We start from the raw sequence: 12,782 nt of genomic DNA, 5'->3' as shown, positions 1-12,782 counted from the left end.
CGGGAAACTAAATGAACCATCAAGCAAAGCAACACCAGTAATTATCTGCCAATCAACAATATGGATTGGAAAAGCTAAATGCCGTAGATGAATAGCAGGTAGGGTGATGGGCAAGGGAATGAGAGGATGAGGGAAATAGGAGTAAGGGGCTTCAGGGGTTGTTGATTCTGGGCTGCTTTAGTTTCACTCAGAACATATATGGTTTTTTAAAATTTTACTTTATTTATTTATTTATTTGGTTGTGCTGGGTCTTAGTTGTGGCCCGTGGGCTCCTTAGTTGTGGCATGTGAACTCTTAGTTGCAGCACACATGTGGGATCTAGTTCCCTGACCAGGGATCAAACCCGGGCCCCGTGCATTGGAAGCACAGAGTCTTAACCACTGCGCCACCAGGGAAGTCCCAGAACATATGTGTTTCTGAGTATAACTTAAGTATAGTTTAAGGACTATGAAAACGTATCACATCCCTTAGGCTGGGAGCTCTAATGGGGGCCCCTGTTGGAAAAGCAGACTGTGCAGGTCCTACTTGCTTGGATAATTTCATACCAACAGTCTTCACAGCTCATCTGTGCAGGAGGCTTTGCCCTTTCACCGGAATAGTCTCAGTGAGCGCTCACTACACACCCATCCATTCCAGGGTTGTTGTTATGCCCATTTTACAGAGAAAACTAGCCCTGTGAAGTCGTACAGCCAAGAAACAGTAGAGGCAGCACGTGAAAGCATGTCTTCGGACTCCAAATCCCATCATTTTTCCACGTTGCCTTATCTCCTGACATTTCCCCAGTAGGTCCATGTGCTCTGGGAAGGAGGAGACCACAGAGAAGTAAAGGAGTGGGAGAGGGAGGTTTATGACCTCACGATGCGTCGTTTCTTGCCAAGACCTCACACTCTGAGTGTGTTCAGAAAAAACCTCACCAAATCCTTCTTCTTACTGCATTTCCTTTTTTTTATTGAGATATAATTCACACACCGTAAAATTCACCGTGTTAAAGTGTACAGTTCGGTGGTTTTTAGTGTATTCACAAGGTTGTGCAATCGCTACCACTAATTACAGAACATTCCCATTAAGTAATTTCTAATGTTTTTGTTTTCCAGATTCCAATAGTGAGAGACCCTGGATGGATTCGAAATGTATGGTCTTCAAACATTAATGTGAGTAGAGTTGCTATGAATGCCCTAATTATATCAATACTTTGACATTTCAAGATGAGAGAAAATACTCGTTGACAAACTGGTTTATTGACATGGATACATGCAGTCCCCAAACCAGGACTCTGCCATTCGACTGAAGCTTTCAGAGTTGGCCTGTCGCCCTTTCTAAAGGTTTGATGAGCCCCAGATGAAGCTAGGAACATTATGGCTAGTTTCTAACCTCTTCTCCCTGCGAGCCAACCTCTGCCACGCATAGATCTGATTTTGTCACCTCCCTGATTGAAAAGCATTCAATGGGGCTTCCCTGGTGGCGCAGTGGTTGAGAGTCCGCCTGCCGATGCAGGGGACACGGGTTCGTGCCCCGGTCCGGGAAGGTCCCACATGCCGCGGAGCGGCTGGGCCCGTGAGCCATGGCCGCTGAGCCTGCGCGTCCAGAGCCTGTGCTCTGCAACGGGAGAGGCCACAGCAGTGAGAGGCCCGCGTACCGCAAAAAAAAAAAAAAAAAAAAAAAAAAAGCATTCAATGGCTCCCTAATGCCAACAGGAAAATGTTCATATCAGGTTTATGCCATTTGTTTGCCCTTAACGGACTGTCACGTTTATTTAATAAGAGCCCTTGCGGCTGCCCCTGAACCCCTCAAAGCCCTCCTGAAGATTCTGCCTCTTCCTCCTGTACCCATTGGCCCCTTTTGGCACTGCCCTGTGCCTGGTCCCCAGGCCTCAGCTGGGCCCTGCAGGTTGTCTCTGTGACTGTACTTAGTTCTTTGCTCTCTGCTCTTTTGGGTCTCCCTAGACCCCGTGTTCAGCAGCCCGAGGGCCAGCACCACGCCGCCCCCACGCCCACGCCAGCTTCCAGGTTCTGCTCGTGAATCTGGCTCGCTGAGCCTCTGGAGTCCGGGGGGATAATTTGCTGAAGCATCCCTGGCAGTGGTCCACCTGCACCCTGGTTCTTTTCTCACAGGATGCTCGTCTCGCCCTCACCTTGCCTAAGTTGAGCGAGTTCATACAACTTGCTCTACCCCATAGATTTTAAGCCTGGGGTCCTTTCCTGTGGGGAAGAGGCTTGGAACAGCTCAAGGAAAGGCTTTTGGAATAATCCAGGGAGGAAGTGATAAAGCCTGAAGACTTATTTGTCCTGACTGTGGCCTGTCCTAAACCTTGGGGATGTAGAATGAGAGTAACACTTGGTGTCTCTCTCAAAGAGCTCAGTGCGGAGAGAGACTCTGGTCAGAGTGTGGACCGAGAGGCCTAGTGCAGGGCCAGGCAGAGGGAGAGATTCTTCCTCAGATGAATCCAGGGGCTCCAGCTGAGTGAATGAAGAAGGCTGCCGAGGAAGGCCTGGCCCCGGCGACGCTGGGAGGACCGCAAGTTCTATTGATACTTCCCAGTGGATTGGCAGAGACGGGGCCCAATCAGAGGCCAGGAATCTTAAGCAGGGCAGGCAGCTAGTGGCCTCTGAGCCTGGAGTGAGGGGAGCCGTCCTCTATGGAGGGGAGGAAGGGCAGGAGGTCCCGGTAAGTGAGCTGCTCCGCCTGTGGGTAGGCGGGCAGGCTGGCCATCACGAGGTGGTCTGAGGCTGCCATTCTCCGTGGCCAAGTCCCCTTCTGCAGACCTGGGGGCTGGAGCCCATGGCCACCGGGTTTCCAGGCCCAGCGTCCGGCCCAAGGTGCAGGGCAATGGCCATGGTTACAAGGGAGGCGGTCTAGGAAGGGCATCCGTTGAGCCTCTGCTGCCGGGCCCTGTACTGGGCCCGTCACAGAGCTCATGTGGTAACAAGACAGGAAGCGATGGACAGGGGATGTGAAATAGGAAGTTTCTGCTGCAAGGGCGAAATTACAGAAAATCTTACCATCTAAGCAGGGGACCTGGATGTGGAGTCCAAAGTTCTGGTCACATCTGCCACTTAGAGTACGTGTGACATCGAGCAGGTTCCCTAACTTCTCTGAGCTTTAGTTCCTCGGCTGTACGTTGGGAGTTCGTCCGATCGCGACCACAGAGTGCTTGCTGTTCACCACCAGGCATTGTGTAGAAGAGAAGAGGGCTTGGAACTCAGCTTGGAGGGGTGGGGTAGAGAGTTTAGAAGCAATTCAGAAAAATGCTTCTAAGAGAAAGTGAGTCTTATGCAGAGTCTTGAAAGAGGTGTAAGCTAGCCAGGCACGGAGGTGAGAACTGGGTGGTGGGATTGGAAGAAGGGAAGAGTGGGAGGTGACAGTGGAGGAGAAGGGAGCAGGGTGCTCATGACGGGGGGCCTCACTTGCTTTTCTAAAGACCTTGGACTTTATCCTACAAGTAATGATAATGGGGGGTGTTGGCATTGAGGGGCCTTAAGCAGGCAGTGCTATGTCACATCTGCAGCCCTGTTCCAGGGTAGTCATGGGATGGGGCTGGAGGCAGGGAGGCCATTTAGGAGGTCATCGTCAGCCTGGTTGAGCTGAAGTGCGTGGTGGACAGTCCAAATGGAGGTTTCCAGAAGGTAGCTGGACGTTCGGTCTGGAGCTGAGAGGCAAGGTCAGGACTGGAGATACCGATCTGTGGGTCAGCAGTATTGCTGAAGTCTCCAAGGGGGACAAAATCACCCAGGGAGTGTGTGTGGCCAGGGGTGGTGGGCGAGGTCACACAGGTGGGTTTCCAATCAGAACCTTTACTGTCACAGCTTTTGGTAATTTTTATGTTGTTATCCTTAGAAGATAGGTTCATAAATTCCAAAAATGCTTAGTGATGAGAGAACCCAAACGAAGGGAAAGTACAACAGGGCAAGAGAGTAGGACTCAAAATCTCTGTCTTTGCCTGTCTGTCTCTTTCTCTGTCCCTGTCCCTGTCTCTGTCTCCTACTTATTGTGCAAATAAATGTTCTAGGCACGAGGGTACACTGATGAGTGTGTCGTGGCTGGTCTTTTGCTTGAAGGGCTCACCAACCAGTAGAGCAGATAGGGGCATACGAAATGACGCAGCGACAAGGCTCTGTGAAACGTGCCGTGACGGAGTTCCATGTGGGCTGGTTAGTACAGAGAAGCCAGTGATGAATCCTTCATGGACCCGAGGAATGTCTGAGGGAAGGCTTTCCTGGAGGTCCAGCTCTCAGTTTGAAGAATCTTGGTCTGGCCGTGGGATGCAGAAACCCCCCAAATACACACCAGCATACCCATCCCTGTACACATGGAGGTTCATTCAAGGCAAAAGGCCCCCGAGTTCTGGAGGGAAAGTTGAGCAATGAGATGTTCACCCAAACTGCGTAACCCGTCTAACTCAGGCGAGGGAACATGGTACAGTTAGTCACGTGAAGCCTCCCTCTTGGCCAGCCTGTGCTTTGATTGCCCTATTTCTAACAAAAGCATCAATTCTCAGAATTCTAGATTATCCTGGCACAGTTACGTGGAACCATATTTTTCTTATTCCTTTTCTTTCTTATCTTTCAGTTTGAAAAAGGACAGGATTTAAAATGTCTTCTTGGATGGAGAGCACATTTTGTGCAGAGAGGAAGTGGCTTTTGGTTAGATTTAAATTAATTTTTGAATTTAAATTTTAAATTAAATTTGAATTTTAAATTAAAATTTGAAAAATTTTATCCAAGTGCTTCACGTGCCTATTTTCTAGAAAATCAACTAGGAGATGCTGACTCACGACTAAAGCCAACTACTTACGTATCTTCTTTGCACCTTATCCTATGGAGTTACTGATAAACTAGCTGATTCTCACAGAGCGTCATATGCTAATGCATCCTCCTTTTTCAGACTCTGCCATTTATGTATAATCTTATCCTGTTTTAGTTTGTTCTTTATTCAGACTCTGCCTTTCTTATATATAGAATTTTTCTTGGGGAGAGGTGTGTTTTTCCTGGAAGTTATGTTTGCCTTTCTTTTTCCTTGTTAGCAGGAAAAATTTGTGCTTCCCATTCCCTGCCCGTCCTTTCTCCCCTGCCGTCCGTTCCCACAACACACACACATAATGTCCTTAAGCTTTGACTTTAGTCTATCACTTGGAAACTATCACAGTCTTTATTTTTAAGCCCATTAACTTGTTTTAATTGGGATCTATTTATCTTATTTGGATGACCATGATTTTCATATAGCACTTCGGTTTTCTTATTTAACAAACCTTATACGGTGCTTACCAAGTGACAGGTTCTCTCCTAAGCGTATTACAAACTTAACTCATTCACTTCCTTATAGTAGTTCTATAAGTTGGTCTTATTATCTTCAGTTGAGAGATGAGAAAATGAGCACAGAGAGGTTGAGCCACTTGCTCAAGGTCACACAGCTGATAAATGGCAGGATTAGGATTCAGACCCACATCTTCTAGCTCCAGAGACTTTATTCCTAAGCACTGCAACATGCTGCCTCTATAAGAAGTTTTTCTCATTCAGTAGTTTCTTATTCTTTTCTTTTATTCCTTGCACTTAGTACTTTTATCACGTTCCCTAATTTTTCCAAACTCTCAGCTCTCTGTGCAGGAGTCGTTTTTTTCCTATGACCTCTCTCTGCAGGAAATCTCTCTTCCTGCTTGCTCTCAGTCTTCTGCCAGAGCTGTCATCTTGGGAGGCTCTCACTACATCCACCTTTACCCAGATCCTCGTTTTCTTCTTAGTTCACTCTTTAAAAATAAGCAAACTGGAGTTTTGTTTCCATGTAACCTCCCAGAAAAGGGAGATAGAAGATAAGTTTTCGAGCCCTTGCCTGTCTGAATCTCCTTTTTAACTTGACTTCACATTTGATAGTTTGGTTGGAATTAGCATTTGAGGTTGATATTAATTTTTCACAGAATTTGAATGCATTGTTTCACTGACTTCTAATAACCAATGTTACCTCTATGCCAGTCTGACCTTTGTTCCTTCCTGGGTGACCTACTATTACTATTTTCTACCTGTAAGTTTTTAGGGTCTTCAATTAATCCTCTGTGTCCTGAAGCTTCCCAGTGATGTGCCCAGCAGTGGATCATGTCTCATTCATTCTGCCTAGACCTTGGAGCACACGTCTGTACTGTCCTAGTGGACAACATACTTGTAAGCTAATGAATATCAGCAGATTAAATATGTCAGCAGACTAAAGGAAAATGGAAAACAGATAAAGGAGTGGTGACTGGAGACCCATGAAGTTCCCCTCTGTCTCTCTTATCTCGCATAGCCCAGCTTTTTGGTCTACAATTGGTATGTTTCATTCACTTAATCTTCTACTTTTGTTATGATTCTTTTTGGCATCAGATTTTTCCTTTAACAGATTCTTTTTTGTTCTCCAGTCTTTTTCTCTTTCACAGCATTCTCCTGTTTTTTGTTTTCTGAATGAAATAACTTCCCAGATCTCTCTGAGATTTGAATTTGGGAATTTCTTCCTATTAATTTCTCTTCTGTTCCCTTCATTATTTTTATTTCTTCTGGAGTCAGGTTTCCCCCTGTCTGTCATTCTCTCTCTTGCATGTTGCAGAGTTTCCTCAAATGTCTGGTGATTGGCAGTTGACTGTATGCCTGGGGTAGGAAGGTTGCCTGGAAACTCCCATGGCTGGGGTTCACTCTAACCAGTCAGGGAGCCGGTGGTTACCCAGGGAACAGTGTGGTTCTGGCTCCGGCACCTGTTTGAGGGTCTCCTGGGCAGGTAGCCCCTCCCTTGGCTGCAGCCCCCTTGCAGGTATTCCAGGTTGTAACTTGCTCCGTGTTATTTCTTTTTCTAAAATTTTATTTACTTTTTATTGAAGTATAGTTGATTTACAATGCTGTGCCAATCTCTGCTGTACAGCAAAGTGACTTGGTTCTATACATGTAGACATTCTTTTCTTAATATTTTTTCCATTATGATTTATCACAGGATATTGAATATAGTTCCCTGTGCTCTACAGTAGGACCTTGTTGTCTATCCATCCTATATATACTAGTTTGCATCTGATAATCCCAAACTCCCAGTCCATCCCTCCCCCCGCCCCCCCCAACTCTTGGCAACCACAAGTCTGTTCTCTGTGTCTGTGAGTCTGTTTCTGTTTTGTAGATAGGTTCATTTGTGTCATATTTTAGATTCCACATATAAGTGATATCATATGGTATTTGTCTTTCTCTTTCTGACTTACTTCACTTAGTATGATGATTTCTAGTTGCATCCATGTTGCTGCAAATGGTATTATTTCATTCTTTTTCATGGCTGAGTAGTATTCCATTGTATATCTGTACCACATCTTCTCTATCCATTCATCTGTCGATGGACATCCATGGTTGTTTCCATGACTTGGCTGTTGTGAATAGTGCTGCTATGAACATAGCGGTGCATGTATCCTTTTGAATTATAATTTTGTCTGGAGTGTGCCCAGGAGTGGGATTGCTGGATCATATGGTAATTCTATTTTTAGCTTTCTGAGGAACTTCCAGACTGTTTTCCATAGGGGCCGCACCAACTTACATCCCCACCAACAGTGTAGAAGGGTTCCCTTTTCTTTTTTTTTTATGTTTATTTATGTTTATTTATTATTTATTTTTGGCTGGGCTGGGTCTTCATAGCTGCGCTGTCTTTCTCTAGCTGTGGCGAGCGGGGGCTACTCTTCGTTGCGGTGAGCAGTCTTCTCATTGTGGCGGCTTCTCTTGTTGCAGAGCATATGCACACAGGCTTCAGTATTTATGGCTCGTGGGCTCTAGAACGCAGGCTCAGTAGTTGTGGCCCATGGGCTTAGTTGCTCCGTGGCATGTGGGATCTTCCCAGAACAGGGCTCAAACCTGTGTCCCCTGCCTTGGCAGACAGATTCTTAACCACTGCGCCACCAAGGAAGCCCTAGGGTTCCCTTTTCTCCACACCCTCTCCAGCATTTGTTATTTGTAGACTTTTTAATGATGGCCATCCTGACTGGTGTGAGGTGGTACCTCACGGTAGTTTTGATTGGCGTTTTTCTAATAATTAGTGATGTTGAGCATCTTTTCATGTGCCTACCGGCCATCTGTATTTCGTCTTTGCAGAAATGTCTATTAAAGTCTTCTGCCCAGTTTTCGATTGGGTTGTTTGTTTTTTTGTTATTGAGTTGTATGAGCTGTTTGTATATTTTGGAGATTAAGCCGTTGTGCTCTGCGTTCTTTCTTTACTCAACCTTTCCCTTTGCTTTCACCTTCCAAATTTGATTAGATGTCTTTTCCACAGAAGACAGTGAAGACAGACAGAGAACAGTGAAGAGTTCTCTCTCTTCACTGTTGTAAGTTTTTAAGTTCTGAAGTTGCCTTGAAATTTAATGAGATGCAGTGTCTGGAAGTAAAGGGAAAATAAACACACCCGTGTCTGTTCTGCTTCACCCGCTACCCTGCCCCAGGATTTTCCTCCTTGTTCAGCATTGTTAATGGAGCTATTCTGTGCGTGTCCGATGACATTCACTGTGTTCCTATCTAGAAATGCACTGCATATCTCTTACAGCCGATTGCGTTTCTTAGCCTGAATCACGATAGCCCCATTCTGCCGTACACGTCCCGGGTGGACTAGTGCCAAGCACCAGCACAGTCAAATCCAACAATAATGTATTTAATTAGAATCTTACAGAGAATGATTATTCCCTGTTCAGTGAATGCTTAGGTTTTATAGAGATGTCCCAGGGCTCCTTTCTCACTTGTGATAGATAGAAACGTTCTATGAACGTCTCATTTTAGTGTGTATTCCCAATCCTCCCTTTCACCAAATCCTTCTCCCACCCCAGCGGGCATCCTGTTCTGAATTGTTTGTGTTCGTTTTCTCTTGCTGGACACACCGTGTATCGACTTATCTTGAGCTCTTTGAGGACAGAGGCATCTCTTAATCGTTAACCCCCCACTGTACCTAGCACAGAGTAAGCACTCAGAAATGGCTGGTTCAGGACATGTCAAACCTGAGCTTTCCAGTACGGTATCCACCAGCCACGTGTGTCTCCCGAGCAGCTGAGATGTGGCTGGTCCAGACCTAAGTGTGTTACACGTATAAAATACATACTGGATTTCAAAGACAGTATAAAAGAAAAGAACGTAAAATATTTCACTAGTAATTCTAATATTGATCACCTGTTGTAATGGTAATATTTTAGATTTATCGACTTTAATAAAATATTTTATTGTAAAAAAGAGAAGTGGCTGGTTGCATAGATGGGTGCATCCTTTGTGGCTTCCCTCCTGCCTCATTCATGATAAGGGCACTGGTACCTGTAACACCAGTGCATCCCTAGTTAGTCTATTTTTATTAGGATGAATATATATATTTGCAACCAGGCATTATGACCCCTATATAATCATTATGCATACATTTCAAAATATTTATTGAGCACCTACTAAGTGCCAGAAACGGTGCTAGGTATTTAGACAGAAATGGTCTTTTCCTTCCTGCAGAGTCTGTCTGCTGGGGAGAGATTTTACAATAATTGCACACACAGATGGAGCATTTAAACTATGCTCAGTACATTGACTGGAAGATATGCAGAGCAGTGTGAGTGTCTAACAGGGAGAACTGACTTACATGGGGACGTTAGTGATGCTTGAACTAAGGTTGAAGAATGAGCAGTGGTTAACCAGGTGAAGAGGGGAGAGGATTCCATGCAGGGGGAACAGCAGGTGCAAAGGCCTGGTGGTAGAAGGCAACAGGACAAGCACAAAGACAGGAGAATGATCCAGCCCAGCTGGAGCTTAGACTGTGTGGAGAAATAGTGGAACCAGAGCAGCCGGGACAGCAGACACGCAGTCAGACGTTTGATGCTGGAGAAGCGGGCACGTGTGTGTGTCAGAGAACCGTTTCCCATTCAGATGCTCTCTAGCTGATCCATCTGTCTGTGAGTCTCCTGAGGACACTGCAGCTGAGCTGAGCATCAGGGGAGCCAGTCGTACCGCGGTGGGTTCGACGCTACAGAGCACAGAGTGACAGAAGAGAACTGAAACTGAGCAGTGTTGGGACCGGGATAAATCTTTGTCTGCCAGCCCCCAGTCCCTGCCTCCCACTGGAAATTCAAGAAACCCTCAACTGATTCTTTGTCTTGAGTATGCCCCACTCTGCTCAGGATTTCCTGTAATTAGGTTAGTGATGCCCAAACCTTCACTTACACATCCCCCGGGGAGGGAGACAGGAGAGGAGAATATTGGGTGCGGGTGTTATAGTTTAAAATTAAAGTGGAATCACATTAATTTCTTCTTCTGAAACTACCTCAATGTCCTCTGAAATGAACGGAGATGCCCTGGGGTGTCATGGGCCCAGGACTGACAGGTATCATCACACTGCATGTGTGTTTGGGGGCTTGGGCAGGGGTGACGATGCAGGACTGTCTGTACCTAGGAAGTCACAGCACAGATGTGTAGATGACAGGCCAGAGCTGACGGTCCTCTATTCCCACTTCCTCTCTTTCTGATGTGGAGGCTGAGGCGACATCTTTAGGGTCTTATAAGTGGCAGAACACAGACCAGAACCCAGGTCTCCAGTTCCCCAGAACCACACCCTGCCCAGGAAACCTCAGATTCCAGAAAGTTCTGTGGGATTTTATTACTGGGCCAATGTCCTTACTGTTTGGGGAGGAAAAAAATCACAGAGTGTGGCCAAGACCCAGGTCAAATTTATTGTTTTTAAGCTTTTTAACGAAATTAAAAAAAAATTTCTTTTTCTTGCTGCGTTGGGTCTTCATTGCTGTGTGTGGGCTTTCTCTAGCTGCGGTGAGCAGGGGCTTCTCTTGTTGTGGAGCACGGGCTCTAAGCTCGCGGGCTTCAGTAGTTGCGGTGAGTGGGCTCAGTAGTTGTGGCATGTGGGCTCAGTAGTTGTGTTGCAGGCTTTAGAGTGCAGGCTCAGTAGTTGTGGTGCACAGGGTTAGTTGTTCTGCGGCATGTGGGATCTTCCCGGACCAGGGCTTGAACCCATGTCACCTGCATTGGCAGGCAGATTCTTAACCACTGTGCCACCAGGGAAGTCCCCCAGATCAACTTTAGTGTGGAGCTTGGGGAGGGCCACTTTCCCTCTGGGGACATGGGTTACCTTACAGATGCAACCTGAGCGCTGGACCAGGTGCAGATCTAAAACTCAGAATTAGCTTTTGGAACCAGCTTGCTCTCAGAATCCCTTTAGACAGAGTGTCCCTGGCCCTTTTCTCCTCTTGGGGCAGAAGCCTCGTTCACCTCTGTTTTACCCAACATAGAGCTTCCCTAGAACCAGGTCATCCTCTTTGGGGGGCGGGGTGGAGGTGGAGAGCAGCTAATTCACTCCAGGAGCCGAAGAATCAGGTGGCAGCATTTTGAGCCCGACCTGCCCACCTCTACACAGACCACCATTCCTCTGCGGGCTGCTCGGGTGGGACACAGCGAGGCTAAGCCCAGAATTCTCAAACTGGTTATGCAAAAGATCCAGCAGTTCACTCTGGATCTGCCTCCCGTTCAGAACCCTCCACAGCCCTGCTCCAAGTGGGGATCCAGCTGGGAGCTCCCAGGCTCCAGACGCAGCCCAGATGGTCTCTGTACACGCCTTACCTGTCTCCTTCGGTCTTTTTATCACGATCACAAATCCACCTACTTTCATCCTTCAGATCCTTTGGAATCTGCAGGCAGATATGATCGTATCCTCGCATTAGGCCACCATTTTTCCATCTCCTGTTCCCCCCCAGTGGGTTTTCTTTTGTAGGTTGAACAGCTTTTGTTATTAGAGAGTGGTTTGACCTCACCTCTCAGGTTGTGGGTCGTTCCTTCCAGAGAGGCGTGCGCCATCCTTACGGAGCTCAAGTATGAAGGTGGCACCAAACGTGGTTTTGTGAGTGTGGCGTGACCTGCAGAGAAAGCCAGGAAAAATGACTTCCTTTGTTTCGGGCTAACAGTTGTCTATCTGTGCAGCCCAATACCACAGGTTTGGGGAAGTGTGAAGGTTCGGGATCTTCTTCTCCTGAGGCTGGCAGAGGGGCACAGAGGCTGGAATCTTGTGGCCATGCATATGCTGGCTTCATATCTCAGTAGAAAACTGTACACTTTAAAGATGAGAATCACAATTTAAGAAGCGAGTTAACGTTTTTTAGCCTCCAAACTTTGGTAAGGCTGGGTTGACATGATCTGGAGAAACTACAAGAAGAGCCTCATATTTGGTGGAAATGATTTGTAGGTAGCTTAGATACTGCTGCTTCCAATGGCATTCTCTCACACAGGACAGAATGTGCTAGATTGGCACGTGACTTCCTGAAACGTGCTGGGTTGCATGGTGACAAGTCAACAGAGCAATGTACAAATCCCACGCAGCTACTGGGACCTACTGCTCAGCCTTTTCACATTAGAACGTCCTTTTCAGGACTCTGCCTTAACCACAAATCTATCCAAGCTACCATGAGCTAGAGACGAAAGGAACAATTCTCTTCCTTGTTAAGAATTGGTCTTACAGACGCGACTTTTCCATTAAGATTCAAAAGCACCATCTGAAGAAGACATGGGAAGGGGTAAGTGGGTTGTGTAGATCTGGAAGACCAACTCTGGCTGTAACTCTGGATTTTCCCAAAGAATGAGAAGGCCCATGGTTTGTGAACCAGTATTTTCAAGTTTTACCTTCTACTCTGATGTTTAACATCTGGTGGTAGGCATTCTGGTCATGCCAAAAGAAATTGCTTGTGAGAAAACAATCCCACTGTAATCTTAAGCATCTATATAAAGACTGGGTGCAAGGTGGTCCTCGAGATTCAGCTAAAAGTTTGAGTTCACAGTGTCACACCT

At 46.4% G+C, this 12,782-nt stretch overlaps 1 protein-coding gene across 5 annotated transcripts in view; it reads left to right on the top strand.

Annotated features, from left to right (window-relative positions):
* The window catches only part of LPIN1 (lipin 1), a 123,213-nt gene that overhangs the window by 30,113 nt on the left and 80,318 nt on the right, over nt 1–12,782 (top strand). For all 5 annotated transcript variants that reach the window (XM_067703676.1, XM_067703675.1, XM_067703674.1 and 2 more), the window contains exon 2: nt 1,095–1,151. In XM_067703676.1, the coding sequence (XP_067559777.1) occupies nt 1,095–1,151 (57 nt within the window). The remainder of the gene's footprint in view (nt 1–1,094; nt 1,152–12,782) is intronic.

Source organism: Pseudorca crassidens, chromosome 14, assembly GCF_039906515.1.
Source record: "Pseudorca crassidens isolate mPseCra1 chromosome 14, mPseCra1.hap1, whole genome shotgun sequence".
Classification (NCBI taxonomy): domain Eukaryota; kingdom Metazoa; phylum Chordata; class Mammalia; order Artiodactyla; family Delphinidae; genus Pseudorca; species Pseudorca crassidens.
The sequence above is the reverse complement of the archived record's forward strand: the minus strand, read 5'-3'. Positions and strand labels throughout refer to the sequence as shown.